Source organism: Molothrus aeneus, chromosome 17 (assembly GCF_037042795.1).
Source record: "Molothrus aeneus isolate 106 chromosome 17, BPBGC_Maene_1.0, whole genome shotgun sequence".
Taxonomy (NCBI): domain Eukaryota; kingdom Metazoa; phylum Chordata; class Aves; order Passeriformes; family Icteridae; genus Molothrus; species Molothrus aeneus.
Window position 1 is genome coordinate 6,921,318 of NC_089662.1, and position 20,293 is coordinate 6,941,610.

General features: G+C 39.8%; 2 protein-coding genes across 7 annotated transcripts in view; one reads left to right on the forward strand and one right to left on the reverse strand.

The window, feature by feature from the left end:
• The window catches only part of EYA2 (EYA transcriptional coactivator and phosphatase 2), an 88,177-nt gene extending 83,899 nt beyond the window's left edge, over nucleotides 1-4,278 (forward strand). For both annotated transcript variants that reach the window (XM_066561409.1, XM_066561408.1), the window contains exons 14-16: nucleotides 35-156; nucleotides 933-1,033; nucleotides 3,394-4,278. In XM_066561409.1, coding sequence (XP_066417506.1) covers nucleotides 35-156; nucleotides 933-1,033; nucleotides 3,394-3,474 — 304 coding nt within the window. In that variant the 3' untranslated portion in view covers nucleotides 3,475-4,278. The remainder of the gene's footprint in view (nucleotides 1-34; nucleotides 157-932; nucleotides 1,034-3,393) is intronic.
• Nucleotides 4,279-6,221: 1,943 nt separating this feature from the next.
• ZMYND8 (zinc finger MYND-type containing 8) overlaps nucleotides 6,222-20,293 on the reverse strand; it is a 48,913-nt gene continuing 34,841 nt past the window's right edge. For 4 of the 5 annotated variants that reach the window (XM_066561840.1, XM_066561837.1, XM_066561838.1 and 1 more), the window contains exons 13-21: nucleotides 19,448-19,600; nucleotides 17,921-18,424; nucleotides 16,739-17,110; nucleotides 14,980-15,170; nucleotides 14,357-14,437; nucleotides 13,275-13,353; nucleotides 12,511-12,750; nucleotides 12,202-12,359; nucleotides 11,363-11,894 (exon numbers count right to left, since the gene is read on the reverse strand). In XM_066561840.1, coding sequence (XP_066417937.1) covers nucleotides 11,880-11,894; nucleotides 12,202-12,359; nucleotides 12,511-12,750; nucleotides 13,275-13,353; nucleotides 14,357-14,437; nucleotides 14,980-15,170; nucleotides 16,739-17,110; nucleotides 17,921-18,424; nucleotides 19,448-19,600 — 1,793 coding nt within the window. In that variant the 3' untranslated portion in view covers nucleotides 11,363-11,879. Of the gene's footprint in view, nucleotides 7,628-10,691; nucleotides 10,782-11,362; nucleotides 11,895-12,201; nucleotides 12,360-12,510; nucleotides 12,751-13,274; nucleotides 13,354-14,356; nucleotides 14,438-14,979; nucleotides 15,171-16,738; nucleotides 17,111-17,920; nucleotides 18,425-19,447; nucleotides 19,601-20,293 lie in introns of those variants that run through there. The other variant, XM_066561841.1, reaches the window with a different exon arrangement.

Consider the following 20,293-nt stretch of genomic DNA (forward strand, 5'->3'; position numbering starts at 1 on the left):
TAAACCCAGATTTCTAATAACTTCTGTTTCCTAGGCCCAACTGTGTGAATGTGTTGGTCACCACAACTCAGCTTATACCAGCTCTGGCTAAAGTGCTTCTCTATGGGCTGGGCACTGTCTTCCCCATTGAAAACATTTACAGTGCAACAAAAACAGGTAAGAGCAAACTGACTGAGGCCTTACCTAAGGCAGGCTGAAGTTTTGTCCCTAAGTCATGCAATGAGTGAGCTTTATTTTTAGCTCCCTACTTACAGATGTCTAATTCACATCCTGACTCCCACACTTAACCTAGTACAGACTGCAGGGGGAAAAAAAAAGTCTAAAAAACACTTCTCAAGTGTCTCCAAGGGGAAGTGAGCCAGATACATAGAAATGTACCCTATGGAGCACTGTCTGCTCGTGGGATGTCCAGCTGCACCCAGCTGGAAGGAAGGTCTGGTTGGAGCTGTTACAGAAACACTTTTTGGATGCTCTTGCTCTTGCAGAGGGGTCAAGTGTGCTGAATGAGCTTTGTGAAGCTTTGTGAGTGATGAGTACTGGTAGGGTTGGCTTGGGGATTCTTTGTGTTCTGTTCTTTCTGGTGTGTTTGAGGATTGCATTTTCATGTTTTTACTGCAACCAGAATGAACAGAAGAGGGCTCTGGAGACTGAATGCACCAGTGTCACATCGGTCTGCCAGCCGGTAGCCTAAGCAGGGCTCCACAGTCACAAAGCTCACAGGAAACTGGCAGCACTTGCAGGTCCTTGGCTGGCAAACAAGTGCTGGTGACTGTCCTGAGATGGAGAGGATCTGCCTCAGAAGAAGATCCAGTTTAAAAAGAAAGCAAAGAGTGCTGCAGCCAGTTCAGTCAGGGGATAACTGTGCCTCAATGTTAGCTCTGCCTGTGGTGTGTGTCCAGATTAAAAAATGTATCTTCTCTTGTGTTGCCCAGGGAAAGAGAGCTGTTTTGAAAGAATAATGCAGAGGTTTGGAAGGAAAGCCGTATACATTGTAATAGGAGATGGTGTTGAAGAGGAACAGGGAGCAAAAAAGGTAAAGTTTGTGGATGCCATGCTGGATTCTTCCAAGTTTTTATTGCAATGACCCTTTGTTTATTTATTAAATTCAAGAATTTAATGAAGCTCCCTCCATTTGAAGCAGCTTACAATTGGTCTCATTTCTTAATATGTAAAACACTCAACAATCACCTTGTCAGAAATTCCATACTCTAAATCTCCCCCACTTTGGCAGCTGGTACAATATTTCAGGTAATTGCTGTGTCACATGTTCCAGGAATCATTCTTGCTTAATGATGGCTGTAAAGACATGTAAAGGGAAATTCCAGTGTGTGATCTCAGATGAGCAGGCAGAGTGAATTTCTGATCTGTACATGCAGATTTGTAAATTCTAACTTGTTGGAATTTGTTTTGAATTACTTACTATTACTTACACATATCCATACATGTGTTTGTATTTGTGACTCATTGAGATCATGAGTGTAACTTCATTATAGCAAATACCAAAGGGCTCGTACAGAGTTGCTGCCTTCATCAACAGCTTCTGGAACAATGTAATTAATTTCACAAGCAAAATGAAATTAGAAAATTGTACTGAATACAAAGAACAGAAACTGCAAAAGCAGTGTGATCATGAATAATGAGAATTGGAACAGCCAAAGTTTTCATTTCCTAAACTTTAGAACAGAAACATGCCTGGAACTTTAATTTATTTGGCTGTACAGGGCCAGGAATACAATTTGTTAATGGCAAACAATATTTGCAAGATGTCTTTGTGTACCCTGGGTCCTGTGCTCCTGAGGTGACTGGAGAAATGTGATGGAGCTGCCTTTGCTCCAGGAGCATTGCACATGAGTTGAGGTGCAGGAACTGGCTGAATGAGCTCCATCTTCAGCAAACCTTAATTTTTAACAGATACACAAATGCTGTAGCTCAGGTGATGTTGAAATATTATATCACAGGAGCTCAGCTGTACAGCTGAACCTGGTATCTCATTCTCACTGCAAAGACTTTCCAAGCAAATTTAAGTCCTTTGGTTGCACAAGCCCAGTAACAAAGGGATCCCAGAAAATAAGGTGGGGGGCACATGTTCTATCCCCAGAGCTGTATCTCAGGTTATCTTCAAAGCAGCAGAAACACAGTTTTTTATAGTGTATTTTTCCTGCCCAGTGGAAGCAACAATATCTGCACCTTGGAAAACCACCTAAAACAACTGCAGATGGTTTTGTAGCTCAGGAAGGGTTAAGGAGCTGTCAGGAAGAGCCCAAATGCAGGACTGGGGCTGAAGTGACCATGGCCTGCTGCTTGTGGGCTCAGTGCCACACTTCAAAGGCAGGGGCTCAGTGAGCAGGAGTGCATCAAAGGCTGCAGGGGCTTCTGCCTGCCTGGGGAGGGGGGCAGGTTCAGGAATCTCCCCTGCTGGGGCTTCAAGGGCCTCCTGTCCCTGGCCCGAGCAGCTCGGCCATCAGCAGAGCACATTCTTTGCTGGGCTGTTGCCTCCTTTGATTGATGGCAATCGTTAATCAAACCTTCTACACACCTGAGCTTGATACAGAAAAAACAAAGAAGGGAGGGGACAGGCAGAGAGCCTTTTGCTGCTCTGCTGACAGCACTGATAACATCTCCAGTTTTGTGGGTCATTTTTCTTCACCTGTCTGATGAGTGATAAATCTGTAACTGCTGAACAACAGGAACGGCTGGGAGGCCAAGTTTTCTTTTGGTTTAAGAAAGAAAAACATAATTTAATGGAAGGGGTTTAATAGAAACTGGGGGAGGGGAAGGAAATAACTTTTCCGCTTAAAGTGAAATTGCAGAGCAGTGGATTTCAGTCTCTTTAGCTGTCTTGGTTTGCTTTGTTCCTACATTTATAGAAAATGCAGTATGACCTACTGTTCCAGTTAATTGGGAAAGCGAATTGTTAGCAAGCATTTTGATTGTGTGGTATTTTATCCCTTTATTTACATTTTTATACATTTTAATAACTTCCTTTTCCAATAGATTGATTTAATTCACTTGTCTGTGGATCACTGATAACAGCGTCCACTACTGATATTCACTTAAAACTGTTTCTATAACACTGCAATTCTAGAAACATTCCTAATTAATTTGGGGGGGGTAAGGAAATAGGAGCAAAGTTTAGCATCCAGCCCACATCCTCCATCACCTGTGAAGCAGGATACTCCTCAGTTGTGGAGGATGTGTCTTCCTGTGTGCACAGATCAACAGAGACACTTCCACTTTGTCCCTTCCTCCCTCCCTAAGACGAGCCTCCTTCCCTCTGGCACTGTGACAAGTACAAAACTCTGTTCCTGAGGGTACAAGCTAAGGAAGTTGTTTTGATCTCAGTATTATACAAAAACAGGAACAAAACCCTGCACTCTTTTGGTTTCACTCTAGCACAACATGCCCTTCTGGAGAATCTCCTGTCACGCTGACCTGGAAGCTCTTCGGCACGCCTTGGAACTTGAATATTTGTAGCAGATCCCAACATCTGAGCACTGGGAGGGCTTCACTCAGACTCTTACATCGGTTCCAGCTATTCCTCATGGTTTTCTTAGTAAAAAAAAAATCCCACAGCAACTGCAGTTTTTCTTTTTTTTGAAGGGGAACCCTTTCAGTGGAAGCCTTTAAGAACTTGCAGCCAAAGAATATTGTCTCAAGTCCTCCTTCCTTTGGACAGAGGAAAATGCTCCTGATCAGTCCCTGGGATGCTGCAGTTGCTGGCTGAGGTGGAGGCACAGAGCTCTGATGGCCCTTTTGCCATCAGCAAGGCAAATGCTACAAGTCTGGGTCTCCCTGTCAGCATCCTTGGTTTTCAAAGGGGAAGAGGACACAGCAAGGAGTCTCTGCACGATCCATCACATCACACAGGACCTTCTGAAAATAGGAGTGAAACTGTTGATTTTTTTTGTTGTTGTTTTGTTTCCTTTTTTTGTATTTTTTTAATTTATGAACTAATCTCATTACTCTGGTATTAAGCTCTGTACCTGTTTTTCATCTGGCTTTTGGGGGTTGGGAGGGGTGGGGAAAGTCTTACTGTTCTAAATTAATAGTTCATTTCTCCAGAACAAACTCTGGGGAGAATCATATTGTGTACATGAGTAGAAAGGACACAATGGTACTGCTGGTAAGAACTGTGGCTGTGGTTTTGAACCTCACCAAGAGGGTACATGGACTGTGCCTGTGCCTACACGGTGCCTTATGCTGCCTTCTTGGGGCTGAGGATGGGGAAAAGTACCTTGTGATGAGTGAAAGGCATTAAATAAAAACATGTTTACATTTTGGGGGACTGGAGTACCTGCCTTCTCTCCCAGCACTCTTGGGTCTAAAGGTGGAATGTGTGCTCCCCGTTTCAAGGCTGGCCTGGTAATGTTGCTGTCAAAATATTTAAATTCTCTGGGCCTGGGTGGATCTCTTAGTTTGAAAATGGCTGATTGTTCCTTGCTGTGGCAGCAGGTAAGGTGAGAAGGATCAAAGCCTCTCTGGAAGGAGGGCTTAGAGATGCAGCAAATGCTGCAGCCCTCACCTCTCAAAGGCTTACACAAACTTGAGGGATACTCCTAAGCTCTAAAAACATTTAGGGAAAACAGTGCTGGATCTGAGAGGGGATTTTCTGCCAAGCTAAAGCAGAAAATCTGAAATTAATCCAAGGCAGCAGCTGTGACACATCGTGAGCGTGAGCAAACCCAGCCTCTCCGTACACACTGTGGGGGCATTTGCAAGGAGCTGCTCTCTGGCCTCAGCACAACTCCATGCAAAATGTCACTTTTCTAGCACAGGCATTGCAGGTCTCAGGGCTTGCTGAGAAGGATTTTTTCCTCAAGGTTTCCCTGCTGTAAGAATGGTTTCCTTCACTTGTGATATAACTTCCTATTTGTGACAGAGTCAGTGGAGAATTGACTAATGTTTACAGGGTAAGTGCTCTGGTAAATAAACTTCTGAAAGAATAAAAAATGTCAGGGATTGCAGATTCCCAGAGCACAACTTCAGCTTTTAAGACCCCATCCATCAGCTAATTGATCTTCCTTGAAATTCCAAATTTAACACCTGACTTAATCTAGTCAATTGTCTGAGCAGTGATTCTGGGTTTTTTCTTAAAGATTCTTGGAAGATTTTACTTTCAGAATATATTTCAAGGTTTGAAAGCTCTTGGTGTTGTTGCTGACTTTCTTAGCAGAGCTTTGGGTGGGACACACCAAGAGTCAGAACACATCTGTGACACAGGTGTCACCACTTCCTTCCAGTCACCATGGCACATTAATCTCTCAGTCCAGCAAGAGTATCAGGATTTACTGTCCAGGGAATTTATCATGGACAGAAGAGGGGATCTACAGCAGTTTTGTACTTAGGCACATGCAGAAGACCTGGAAACATGCACAGACACGTGTACAGGTCTTGCTCAGTTCCTTCACCTGTAGTTTTTATGTATTTCTACATTTTCTACATACTTTACTAGGATTTGGTCACCTGTTATTTTAAGGAAAGAAAACATTTCTTCTGTAGAAAAAAAACAATGCTCATTAATAAAAAAAAAACCCTCCACAGGCTGGAACAGGTGTCAGAAAGCAGTGGGGTTTCCTACAATTTGTACATCACTTTTTCCTCTAACACAAGGCCTTGTTTCAGCATCCAAGGTCCATGGGGAAGGCCAAACCTCATTTCAGGCTTTCAAGTTTTATGCATTTCTGTAAACAGTAGCACTGGGAACACGAACTGTGGTTGGTTTACAAATGCCCAGAACAAGGTAACTGCAGGAGCAGGAACTTCAGACAATATTCATGGATTTTACAATGCTTAATAAGCTCCCTGTTTCTTTTTACTTATGACACACACAGAGAAGTCTTGTCCAATTCCTGCTCTCTTGAGGGGCTGCAGTTGAACTCAGAGGCCCCATTTCTACTCACAAATACCCTTAACACTGACATGTATCTGTCCAACCCCAATCCAACCACTGAGTAAATGATACACAACATAAATTGGACAGGCTTGGATCCAAAGGTCCCACACTTCTGAGACAGAAGATGCCAACATGGGTGAAATTACCTGTGCTCTGGAGACTGTGCAGAAATGAACCTTCCTCCAGATTGAACCAAAACTGGAAATCCAGGAACACAGAACATTTTTCTAAAACAGTTTAATAAAAAAATTGTGACGTTTCTTGAAAAATTGGGAGAAACCCAAAGCATATTGTGTGTGTCACCTGTCTTAGTCACAAAGAAACACAATTGTCAAAAAAGATATTTAAGTTTAATACAAATTTTATACAAAGAAAATGTGAAAAAATACTTCCATATGCTAAAAGCAATTATGCTTCACAAATAAGGCCAGCTAGGCTAGTTTTGACACAACTGCAATTAATGAATATTCTGTTCTCACTTTTTTTTTTTTTTATTCTAATACTTTTTTCCCTCTAATCTGGGTACTAGCTGGAGACTGTACAAACCGCATTCTTATATAAACAATGGGAGAAATCAACATGACTAAAATGTACAACAGGATGTACTGGAATGATATCATACAGTTAATTTTCTCATATACATACATCACCTTTGCTTTGTTCAATGCTTTCGTTTTACACAACATACAAAATGGGACTACAGCCTCAGTGTAACAGACAGCATCTCCAGGGGGTGCTTCCTCTCATACTGCACTGCTTCATGCTTACAGAAAAACATAAATTCCATCATATAAATAATACATGCTCTGGCCCAGCATCAAAAGTCCTTTGCCCATGTTTCCCAATGCATGTTTTTCTCCACACCTAGTTCTTCTTCCAAGTCCTTTGGGAGGATTTTTAAAAAATAAGAAAACTGTGAAGCATAGCAACAAACTTTCCTCAATCTTTGATATCAGTAATCAGAAATCCTGCTACAACCAGCTGCTATTACACTTTGCAAATTTTCTGATCTTAGACTGAATGAAATTTTAAAATAATTTTAACCTGTAAACATTAAGATTTGTTGTCAGCCTGGTCATTGTGAAAAACAGTTTACATTTTTATGGATTTCAGGTCCATAATTTGCCTAATAGAGTTAGTTGAAAAGATATATCCTTCATCACTTGGTTGTTCAGAAAAATTCCACAAGAGTTTCAAAGTGCAGAAATTTTTTTCACTCCAAATGCAAAAAGTTGTTCAGATTTTCTGTATCAGATTATTTGATGCAGTTTCCCAAGACCAGTTCTCAGCATTAGGTTGTGGTAAGGCTCTTTTAAACCTTCCTTTTCCAACTTCAAACACTCTTTATAAGTTAAAGTCAATACAAATATAAAAAGGAGATGGTACTCTAATGACATCCACAAATTGTACATTATTTACAAAAGAAGCATAGATTTAATATGGATCTTACCTGTCCTTAGCTTTTCTAAGCCAGCACTAATGCTTTACATTAATGTAGTGTAATTAATGCTTTGTACACATACACAAAGCTAAAGTCTGAACCTCTGAGGTTAATCCAAAAAACTGTGTTTATATGTCACATTTCTATTAGATTTTTTTATTCCAACAATTGTATGAACTTCTTGTTAGCAGTTAGACTCTTCGTACTTGGACTGGCATTGTGGTCTGAACATACTGAACTCCAGTTCTCATTGCCACTGTCCCAGCAGAAGGACTTACCACTACAGGAATGGTCTGTGGATTAAAACCAAGAGAAACAGATTGTTATGTTAAAGGTCACATAAACATGACCACAGAAATAGTGATTTGTTTTCCAGGGGAAATCCAGAACAAGTTCCAATTTTGTGCAAGAACTAATAATACCTTTATTACCACAGTATTACCTCATTCCAGGGGAGGAGTAGTGCATTACTTCCCTATAGCCAAGAGTTTCTGTGTTCTCATCACTGCTCTAGAATTACAGGGACAGGAGGTGCTATAGGGGCTGCACACACTGCCTGTGCTTGGAGGGTGAGGGTTTCAGAGTTACATCCAGTTATGTATTTTCTGCAAACTAATACGTGGGAAGAGGAAAAAGGGCTAAGAAAATCCTTTGTCATTTGAAAAAGTTCTGACAAATCAAACTGGAGTACAAAAATACCCTTGTTTATAAGTATATTCTCGTTACACGTTACTTAAATCTTTTTCCCCAAAAGGAACTTTCCCCCATGCATTCAGTCTACACAGAAGAGAACAAAGAACATCCATTTGAACAAAAAAAAGTACTTAAGTTAACTTCTGCACAAATCAATAGCAAAAACATCAGCATTACTGGGAACTGTCTTACACACCCTGTAAAAATATTAATATAGAATAAACTTTACACTTCCATCATACTGATCATGATTTATACATCTCAACAAATGGAGTTTCAGGACATCTCTATAGGTGGTAATTGATTCTACAGATGCAGAGACAAAGGCACAAGAATGTTAAACAATCTGGTCAAGGTCACATCACTCTGGAGATCTGTAAGAGGATTTATTGAACCTAAAGTCTGTATCTTAACCTTCCTCCAAAAACGTGAGAAAGTCTAGAAATGTCTCTACCGTACAAACTGCAAAGTGTTTTCCGACACAATTCCAGTGATGCACAACTGGTGATCAGACAAACGCATCCATTTCAGCTCACAACATCTTGTGGAAGAAACGGGGAGTGAGATTTTGAGGAACCTGAAAGGGATGCACAGATCTTCCCCCAATGGTAGTGTGACATTCCAGAGAGGACATGGAAGAACAAACACAAGTTCACTGAAGCCCAATGTTTCCCCACACTGATTCAAGAAACCACATGAGTGTCTTAATGATATTCCACAAAGACTCTGAGTATCCCTGCTGAGATGGATTACAGCTCCTTTGTGACTGAGTCTGTGCCTTCCAGAAGCCTACTCATTCCATTCCCTGGAATGCAAAGAAGATGGGTTCATATTTTTACATTATTTTAACTGCAGGAAAAATAAAAAACAAACATGGGACCAATTTGCTAAATAAATTCAAAATTACTGCCATTTTGTAATGATTTCAGACGTGTTTACAAGGTTCAGTGGAAATGGTACCCAGAAGATACAATGGAAGTTGTTTCTAGTTGGACACAAAGTGCAAACTGAATTCTAAAGAAGCCATTATGTAAGTCACTGTCAGTACTAGAGGTGGGGAAATTAAGGTTGCCACAGTTGCCTTTTAAATATACACACTTACACACATGGAATTAATTAATTAATTTCAGTTCTTAGCACGATCAGAATATGGAATGTGCGAGACTCCTTAAATGTGTTAAGATCATTCCCTGAGAGGTAAATTTTCCACCTCTGCCAGTTTTACACATATGTACATTTTGCATACATATTAAACATGCACTAAGGTTTAAAATTATTTAAATTGCACGTGCAGTCATTAGAATACAGAGGTGTCTGTAGCTGTGCAAGACTAATGCAAATGTGTACAAAGTTATAAACATGCACAAATAAAGTTGGAAACCTTTCACACCTTCCAATTCTGCTTTACATAACTCAATACACTTTGTGTTACAGAAAACAGATGAGGGTAACTGCCATTTTTCTGATTACACAAAACCACCATAGGATCTTACAACCTCGCAGCTATTCACAAAAGAAGCCTGATGTCTTAGAAGTCTGCTATTGGATTTTAAAACACATACAAAACCTTATTGTTAATGGTAGTTCAGTCCAAGCAACTCAGGGCCAATGCTGCAACGGTGCACAGTGGTCTCAGGTGAGACCAAGTGGAATTGAAATGCTGTGAGGAATGTGGGAAGTCTGCATCCCCACCAAGAGCTGTGTTTGTGTGGAATCTGATGGTTGTAAAGCACTGTTTGTGCATGAGCGTGTATCCACCAACACACACCCAGGTGTGTCCTGCAGCTGGGGTGTGCACAGGGAAAGAGAGACACAGAGGAACGTCTACAGCACATCAGGCCTCACAGTCACAGTGTGGGTAAGCTACACTGGTAAATCAGATGGTTTACAACAGTGTTTTAAGTCAGAAATGAAGTTACCCACACATGGGCTTCCCTGCTGAACCCAGCAGAGGCAGAGCACGTGCCGTGACCAGGGCAGCATCAGCTCAGTAGCTGGCTCTGACATGAGCACTGCAGAGCACCAACAGCTGAAACAATGGGCTAATATGGTGTACAAAATACAAAAATCCAACTCACTTTTGTCCCATCTACTGTGACTGACACTAGGGAATTCGGATGTCCTTGGGTTAAGCCTTTGATGGAAAAAACCCAGGTCTGATTCCAATGCGATTTCTCATTTCATAATGCTAATGTGCAAGACTGCATGGGAGAGACACTGCTGACAAATGCATATTCTTTTTCACAGATACTGAGATGTCACAGGAGTATCAAGCATAGCTCAGAAATAATTAAATCTCTAAATCTCTTTAGGATACCATAGACAAAACGATATTTAAAAGATATTTTAAATGAATTCTATATATTTACATTGATGTTGTGGTCAAGTATATACATGAAACAGACCAGTAATGTGAAATGGCCTCTGCCTGTCCTCAGTGCCTTTGCCAGACTTAAAGATTTCTAAATCTTGCAATCACAAATGGAATGAAAGGGTGGAATGTTGCACAGCAAAATAAAGCATTTTGCACTGCAAGTTGAGACTATACCAGTGAATTCATCTCTTGATACAACAGCAGACGGAGACAACCCCCCAGAGATAGTGAGCAATTTTAATGCCAGGAACAGCATTGCTGCAGACTTTAAATGATGATGCTGTACTTACAATTGTGGGTTGAGTAGTTGGAATATAGGTGGTGGTCTGCGGTACCTGGACCAGTTTTATAGGCTGGGTGCTTGTCACACCTGTTGCTATCTGCAGAGACAGCACAGGCAACCTCAGTAGAAGCCTCAGCTTGTACATAAATTCCACCTAGTTGTTACATTATTATTGTTATGATATGCAATTTATGTTGGATGTTTTCTTTGTGTTAAAATTTGCATCATAATGAATTCACAGGTTACTTCTTTGTTAATAAAACAAAATTCAAATTATGAACATGATCAATGTATACAGCATGATGTTTCAGGTAGAACATCTATATAAAAGCAATTCCATATCTGTGTAACTGGAATATTCCCTGGCAGGTTTTAGGTCTCACATTCCCTACTTCCCCAGTAATACAAAGCTTGTGCTGCCATAACAATGCATACAAACATTAAGTGAGTGAGCCAGAGTTTAACCAACTTCATCAAAACATTTAAGTGAAACAGCACCTCCTTTTCCCCCCTTCAAATCTGTTCCCCAAGTTACTCCCTTAGATGACATTTCAAGCCCAGAGATCTAACACCAGACAGTAGCAAAAGTGTCAAGAAATGAACACAGCTCTCTAAATTACTATGCTTCCCAATTCTACAGGACTATCTCGATGAGACATCATGCTGGAATCACAATACTACAAAATTAGTTTGCTTTTAATATTTTAAAATACAACAAGGCTCCTACTGACGTGGAGGATCATGTGTAAGGGTGTGAAGGATCAGCCCCATCCCCCCCCACTAAAATTTTTCATTTAATAAATCTTGCAAGGGCAGAAAAAAACTGATGCCAAAATTGCTAATAGTCAAGCCCTACCTATAAAGCAGAATTTTCTCTATAAACATTTTCTATATATGCAATGTTAAGTCCCTTTTTTTTAGAGCATTTGCTCATCCTTGCCTACTGAAAACTATCAGAGTAGATGCTATGGAGGATTTCAAAACTGCTCCGTTAACCGTAGATCCAGGTGAAGTGTTGTATCAGTGTTATGGAACATTGTGGTACCCTAATGGCAGTCTGTGGTGAGAAAGTAACTTGGTTTGAATGCAGGTCTTGAGCTTGGCCTCTGAACCCCCAGGCAAGAAGGGCTTGGAAGTGCTGCAGTCAGTATTGCTTATCAGAAGGCAACTTGTATCGAAAGATCCAGACCAGAAGCTACATTGATGGGTCCTGGAGAGAGAGAGAGAAAGAGGTCCAGTCCTCCTTGGCTGGAAGGATCAGTCAAGCCAACACAAGGCTTTTTTTGGGAATTAGTGAAAGGGAAAGGGTGTTCCCAAAGGGCAGAATGAGGTTTTTTTACAAAATGAAGAACAAAACCCACAACTCTCTATCACTCCCCAAAACGTACTCTTTGAAATATACAAATGGTTATAAATTCCTGGCTTATCCAGGGAAGCCTTTAGGGATAGGTTTCAGAGAAATCTTACACATTATTTTTTGATTGAACATTATCATTGTTTGAAGTGATGATACTCACTGTAACATTCTCTTTGCTTTTATCAGCTGAACCTTCCTTTTCCTTAGGAGTGCTGGCTGTTTCTGTGGGTGTAGACTGCACACTTGAACTGGGCTGGGATGATTTATTTAGTGTTTCTGTGCTAATTTCAGTATCTGTTTCTTGCTGTGTCGCAGTAGCTAAAATCAAGGGAAAAAGAGAATGAGGCCACTACTCAAAGGAGCCAGTCCACAGTCCCTCCTCAGAGTCACATCTGCACATGAAGAACTGAGTCACTGTGGATCCATCCACCCACCCAAACCCCCCCAGCTGTGTAAGAGGCACCATTACCTGACTGTGTGCAAGATTTCATATGCTCAGGCCAGTGAGCTTGTTGGCAGGGGTAGTCACAGTAGCTGGTATTCCAACAGCAATAAAAGATGGCCTCTTTCTTGCAGTTGGCACACCATTGCTTCTTCTTGGTCTCATCCACTGCTTGTTGCTTTTCCAGTTCCAGCTGCTTCTTCACCTCAGCAATCAAACGATCCCGTTCCTGTTCCAGGCTCTGACGCATTTCAGCCATTGTCAGTTCTACTCAAAATCCAGAGAAAGGTGGGTTTGCATTTTCCACTCCCCAACAGCAAGGAGCAACACAGTAATATTCATAAGTTTAAAGACAACATGAAATTAAAGCTAGCAGTCAAGGTAGTCCCTGAGTTTGGGCATCTGTTTCATACCTACTCAACAAATGCAAGTTTTCCATCTTTTCTTATTGTGGCACCATGATTTTTAACCACTGCCTTCCATTTGTTTAACACTTTACTTCTAGATGTCCCACAAAGAACCAGAATACAGCATAAGCACAAAAAGAACTTATGCAGCTGCTGCTAATGTGCTTTGTTTTTGCAAGCCCAAACTTTTGTTCTGCTCCAAATTCAGGAAATACAGAGGATTCCATCTCTTCTCTCATTTGTTCATCAGATCTTAGTTTCTTTACAAAGCAAAATGTGTTAGTTCCAAGAGGGACAATGTGATGAAGGTAACACATACTATAAGCATTTCCATTTTCTATGTAGGACAATACCTGACACTGTTTTGGACTGTCATTTTCATACCTAGATTATGTTTCATTTCTGAAAGTTCCTGTTGATGTAACCACTGAAGTTTTTCTATCTCAATCCTCAAACGCCGAATCTAAATATTAAAAATTTAATAGTTAGTAATAACAAACAGGGCATGGTGTGTAATGCATTATGATTACATAAAAAAACATGTCCAAAGCAATGTTTACATCAAGGTTCCTTCATATTAACATGAGGAAAAGACAATATTAAACCCCAAACCAAAGTGTGAAGTATTCAAAATATCTGTCTGCTGGATTTGCTCACCATAAAGAGCACAGGACTCTTTGAAGACAAAAAACTTCTGTTAAACTTACATTAACTTCTGTTAAACTTGATTTCTCTAAAACTGATACATCTCAAATTTCTGACTGGAATCAAGAATGTATTCCTCAGTGCTGTTTGCATTTATTAGCATGACATTTCATGTCTTTTATTTTAACTAGATGAGGCTTAGAAAAGCAAGATTATCAATTCACTGTGGATCAGGAATACAAACATCTTTGCTCAAAACTGACTTCCTTATTTTGGTTAAAGCAGGTAAACAAATTGTCACACTTTGAGCTTTATTTGTTCCCATTTATTCTTAATTTGCACTGCTTAATCTGCTTTTTCAAGATTAAAAAAACCCCTTAGAACATACTAAGTCCTACCCCTTAGGGAATATCAAAAGCAATGTATAGCATTTCATTAAAAATGCAAAGTGTTTCAAAGTATTTCAAAGAAGTATTAAAAACTATGGTTGTAATAAACTTCTGCACTACACAGTTTACAAATAATCTATTTTCAAAAAAAAAACAACTTCATTTCCAATTTTTACAAAGGTAGCAAATTCTTGACAGAAGATTGAAGAACCTGGGTTTGATGCTTAATGCTTATCTTACAGAGCCCACCTGGTATTTTTCCACCATTCTAATCATTACTTCTAAAACAGCACAGAAATTACTTATCTCTTGACAATCTTCATATATGAAACTTTGTAGATACAGTTATGTAGCACATTTAAATATACATAAAAATACTAATTTGCATTTTTCAAACTTAAAATGGAAGGGGTTTTTTAATCTTACACTAACCTCAGCTATTGTACTTCCGGTAGTATTTTTTGAAAGATCATTATATATTTCAGTCATTGTTCCTTTGATGGCATCCATCATCTAAAAGACAAAAAGAAGAGAAAATAATTCCTTGGTATATATTTTTAATAGATTTTCACTTTCATTTTCTTTCAACTTCTCTACTGGGAACCTATATTGCTACCCTTCTCTCTCTCTAAATATATGATATTTACTTGGTTCTACTTATTTAGAAGGTAGAGCACAAGAATTTTGATCAGGACTGATTTTTAAGTGTCCTGAACAGGTGAACTGCTTGACCTTCTACTTTTCTAAGAAACTGCTATTGATATCATTTATAAACAAAAAATATATAACCATGAATTTGGGGAAGAAACTCCATGCAAAAATATATAGTATTCATTGATTTTTTAAAATCTAAGTATCTAAAAGAGTATGGAAAGCTCACATCCCTTCCCTCACTGTCACTATGATGAGACCACCCCTTCTCTTTAACAATTTAGCATCTCTTTAATGTGTGAACACACATTGACCCACCTGATGAAACTACAGGGTGTTTTAAAAGAGAGGTACAACTTGAAAAGAAAGGTACAACTTCATTAAAACCTTCCTCCAGAACTTACTTTGCTGGTGTATTTAGCAATATCTGCAGCCACATCAGCTGAAGCTGTTGCAATTGGCAAGTCTGTGCTGAGTGAAGAAGAAAGTGTGCTTGCAGATCCAGAGCTGGTAACCATGGAAATGGGCTGAGTGCTTGTGACCAGGGTTATAGTGGATGTGGAAGTGCTCTGGGTGATCTCTTTTTGCTGCACAGCTAAGAAAAGAGAACATTGAGGGGATCGATCACACAAGGAATTATGAAAACAACAGGCAAACTTTCTACCTTCAATATCTAACTAAACTGTGTGCATGTAGCCATTTCAAATTTGTATTATTTATACAATGGTGCCATCTAATGATTAATTACACAGTACTCAGCCACTGAACTTGTACATAATTGTAAGGCTTAGAGGTAATGAAGTAAATATAACTTTGAAACTTTAGACTGGCCAGAGCAGAAGTCTCTCTCAGTTCTAATGACTTAGCTGCTGGAGTATTGTTAAAATGGTGGTTTTTTAAGAATAAAACTTTTCAAGCTATTTTTACTGATTCATATTATAAAATATGTCTTCATTGCCAATATCCTCAGTGGTGGAATAACCAAAATAAACAATTTATTCATCTTTATGTGCTATATTTTTCTTTATGCCAAATCAGTATATAAGAAATCTATAGATTTTATAGCTTTCACATGATAGATTTCCAGAGTATAATATTTCAGATGGAACATTGCCATGATGTGCTCAATAGTAAACAATACTGAGGAAACAAACTCATGGGCTGAACACAAAGTTTAGCCCCTACTATTAAAGTATGTATTAAAGTATGATTCTATTTAAAGTTTAGCATTTAACTTCTCCAATTTTCACATTTATTTTTCCTCACTCCATATTTCTGTATCAATTTGTGCAGTCTAAAAGCAGAAAGATGCCACTTCCTCAACACTGCTTAAATGACAGGAACAAAAGCAGTTTGGGCCCAGAGAAATGAGCCTCTGTAAATGTCTGTATGTGAACCATCACCAAACCTCTCTCCTCTACAAGACCACCTGTGTGCCAGTGGTGTCAGTAGAGTGGAGAATGTCTCCTCATCAGGCACAGCAGTAAACATTTCAGTTTATTAACTTGAAATGACAAATGAAGCTGATTTACATAAAGTTGCTGTTAAGTGAAGGGAAGCATCAGCAGCACAGGTTTGTGTTACCCTGTGCCAGCTATTGGTGAAGGCTCCAGCAAAGGGATGGTGAGAAAACAGTTGTGAAAACATTCTGAAATGCCAGGGCTGTTTGCTCAGTAAACTAGCATCAAAGTCTTGTTAAACAACAGGGATTTCAAAGACAAATCCTGGAGCCTGGGTAATTTCACTGTTGTCAAATTATACTCTGAAAAACCCTTCAGATCTGTCACATAAAACTGGAAGTTATTTGTAGATACTGAGGTGACACTGGTAAACATGCAAGTGGAATAGTTAATGGTTTTAGCATATGATCCAGAAAATTATTCCATTCACCCTTCCAAGTCTGTTATGGCTATGTAAAGCAAAAATATTTACACAGACACACAGTTTTTTTGTCATTAAAATAAGAAGACATGACTCTAAATAGACACCAGAAAGAGCAAGTATAGTGAGTAACTTCTATACTAAAGACACTTATCAGAGTAGAAGCACACTTTGAGATTTTGTTTATACAGCAGAACTCTTGGCTGGGCCCTCCTGGAGCACAGGGATCACTACTGGGGAATTATGGGACCACAGGCACATTTGAGTTAGAAAAGTGTGTACCTTTAACTGCTTGTCTTGTCTGGTATCTTGTCCCCTGAGAGGACTGAGGCTGCTGTGACTGAGACTGCTGGCTCTGCTGCTGCTGCTGCCTCTGTACCTTCTGCATGTGCCACTTCTGAGAAGATGTCTGGAATTTGTTTGAAGAATTCCACACCACCCTCTGCACAGCAGGGGCAGTTTCCTTGGGCAGCAGAGGCCTCTGCTTTTTCACAGGGCTCCCTGTGGCAGCAGAGGGAGCACTGACAGTAGAAGCAGCACTGGTGGTTGCTGTCACACCAGCTGGGGGGGTCTGTGATGCAGAGCGGGTGAGCACTGGAGTTTCTGGTAGAGGCTGGGTGCTTGCACTGGAGGAAGGTGGAGTTTTACCTACAACTAAACAAAACAAAATGTTATGCCTGCTTTTCACCAACACATCTGATTTGTAATTTTCCATCTAGTTTTTGGAACTAGTATATATATATACACCTTCCAGTCTGCTTTGAATTGTTTTTCCTCAAAATCAATAATCAATCATAATCAATATTCTACAAGTAAAGTCATTTCAGTCTAGTGGAAACTGGTGGCAATTCAGATGCATCAGTGGCTAAGCAAAATAAGAAGTACAAAACCAAGAAAAACCAGCTTGACCTCATTCAAAAGATATGTGAGAGGTTAGCACTTGTTAGGGTGTTTCTGCCTTACCACTTTCACCTGTCATCCCAATTTCTTTCAGGAGAAAAAACATTCTAAAGGATTAATGTCTGAGCACTAACTGAAGGAACTATAAACTTTCTAAACAACAGTGAACTGACATTGTCAACCAAATTCAGATGACACCACGTTGGGCAGGAGTGCTGATCTGCTCAAGGGCAGGAAGGCTCTACAAAGATCTTGACAGATTGAATCAGTGGGCTGGCACAACTTAATCAGGTTCAGTAAGGCCAAGTGCTGGGTCCTGCCCAGCAAAAATTATGGATATTCATAGTTCCACTCTGCCAAAAGGAAACAGTAAAACTAATTTTGTTTAAACCAGAAACTACAACGGGCACTGAAAACTTTTTCATAGTCACAAAGGATGAACAAACACTCCTAAAAATATCTGTATTAAAACAATTTTTATCTTAATGCAAAAATAAAGGTGGCAATTCTACCTTTGGTAAGAACAGAACAGAGGGTAAACAAAAGGAAATAATTTCATCCTACCATCTTGTTTAGGAGAAGATTCTTTAGATTCTTTCTTGTTTTTCCTTCCTTCACGGGCACAATGATCATCTCCTAGATCGATGACAAGTTCACTCTCAGAATCAGAGTCCAGTCCTAGATGCACAGTTGGAGAGTCTGTTTCATCTTTCCCTTTCAGCTTTTCTTTTGCAGGATGCTGTAAACTCTTTCCCTTTTCAGAAAATTCTTTTTCAGTATCTGAAACAGTCTTTTCCTTGACCTGTTCTTCTGTTTTCTCCACTTCTGGACTTGTGCTTTTAAGTTCCTCCTTGTCTTCATTCTGTGCTGGAGGCTTGGGTTTTTTTTTCAAGCTCAATGATTCTTTGTCACTTCTTGCACCTTCCTTGTCCTCCCCATCCTCTTGATCATTCTTTGATTTCTGATCCTCATCGCTATATTCACTGTCACTGGTATCAGACTTTTCAGAATCTTCAGAGTCACTGTGTTCTACAGCAGTATAAACAGCTTCAGATATTTCATTTATTCCTAATTGTGGGAAGGAAAGTACATTCCATGCTGACATCAGACTGACTGACATTACCAAGAAAATACTCTCTATATACTGGAACAAAGTGTACACATACCATTACCTTAACTATCAGTCCTTTAGCTACAAAGCTTAGTGCCCTATCCCAGCACCATAATGTATAAGAATGAACTTCTACATACTCCAATAAATATTTTTATTTCATTCAATGGCCCTCCTTTCACTGCTTTTTCCCACTACCTGCAAGGTCTATTGTTCAATTCAGGGTCCAATGTAGACAAATACAAAAACGAATTTTTTTTATCCACAAGATAAAAATCCTTAAAAATCAGCAACACTATTCACCTGATTATATTTAGTTACTTACATTCATTATACTTTGTGCAACTGACAGAATTTAGGCAGAATTCTCCAATTTTTCAACATGCAAAGCAGTTAAGACTATAATCCTCTCATACTATCCACATCAGAACGGTACCAAAAGAGGTTAAAAGATGAAAGAAAAATTTGAAGCATCAGGTTTCACTGTGTTTTAAAACAAACTAGTTCAGTGCATTCTACTTACCACAAAGAGTTTGAATATTCTCTGCTCTTGTTTTAAAACATAAAATATTTATGGTTTTACTTTCCAAAAACTTATTTGACCTCCAATTTGAGTGTTCTTTATAGCTGGCTGGTCATAGGCCCAGACAAAGGAGGAAAGATGAGGAGGACTCCAATGATATCAGAAGGCTAATTAATTACTTTATTATACTATATTATTCTATACATCTAAAACTGAACCTGAACACACACTCTCTTGGCCCTGGCAGGCCAAGGAAACAAAACAACATCACTTTGGGGAAACAATCTCCATATTGCATTCTACTTTTGCACAAACACAGGCACAGCAAATGACAAGAATTGTTTTTCCTTCCTCTGCTGTTCAGAGAACGTGAAACCCAGAAATATTCTTGGGAAGAATTGTGCCTTGCTTTTCTCTGTGAGGAGAAATGTGGCTGCAGTTCTTGAGGGACACTCACCCAGCTGTGCCTTACAGCTCTCGATGGTCTTGTCAAGGTTGAGCTGGAACCTGCTGCGAATCTGGCGCTTGGGGGAGATGAGCTGCACGGGGGTGCTCTGCTGCTGCACCGACTCACTCAGCTCCTTCAGATCCATCTCAGCCTTGCTGCGATCTGCAACAACAAACACAGCTCAGAATAGAGATTTTACACAAGGAAAAGATGGCTATCCAGATAAAACACTGTCGGAACCCAGGACATCCCTCTGGCTGCCCTGGATGGCTCAAGCCCCTGCCAGGGGGCTCAGAGACCTTGGCATGAAGCCAAAGACACCTGTGCCTTTGATTTTTAACCCATGGAAAAAATTACCAACTTTATATGAGGATTTACAAGCCACGAGAGTTTAAGCAGAATGATAGTTTGTCACAGGGTGAAAAAGTAAAATTTTGGGTTTTTAGAATGGGGGTTCAGAAGCCAACATGGAGGGATTTGGGCATGCCTTGTCCTTCTTCTTTCTTCTTCTTAGCCTCCATCTTCTCGGTGATGGTGGCACTTTTGGATTGGTTTAGAGTAGAAACACACTGTCTAACATAGGTGATAGGTATTGGAAAATTATTGTAAATAATGTACACGTAGTTTTTAGTATAAAAAGATAACAGCGCCTCTGGGGCGGTCAGTGTGCCACAGACAGACCTCAGCAGGTCAGGAAAAGAATGTTCTAGATAACAGAGAATGAACAACCTTGAAAAACACAGCTGGAGAATCCTGACTCCTTCTTTGATCTCAGGGTAGGGAAAAAGAGACTTTCTAACACCTCGAGGTCATCTCGACCACAGAAACCCCACGAAAACACATTTCACCAAAGAG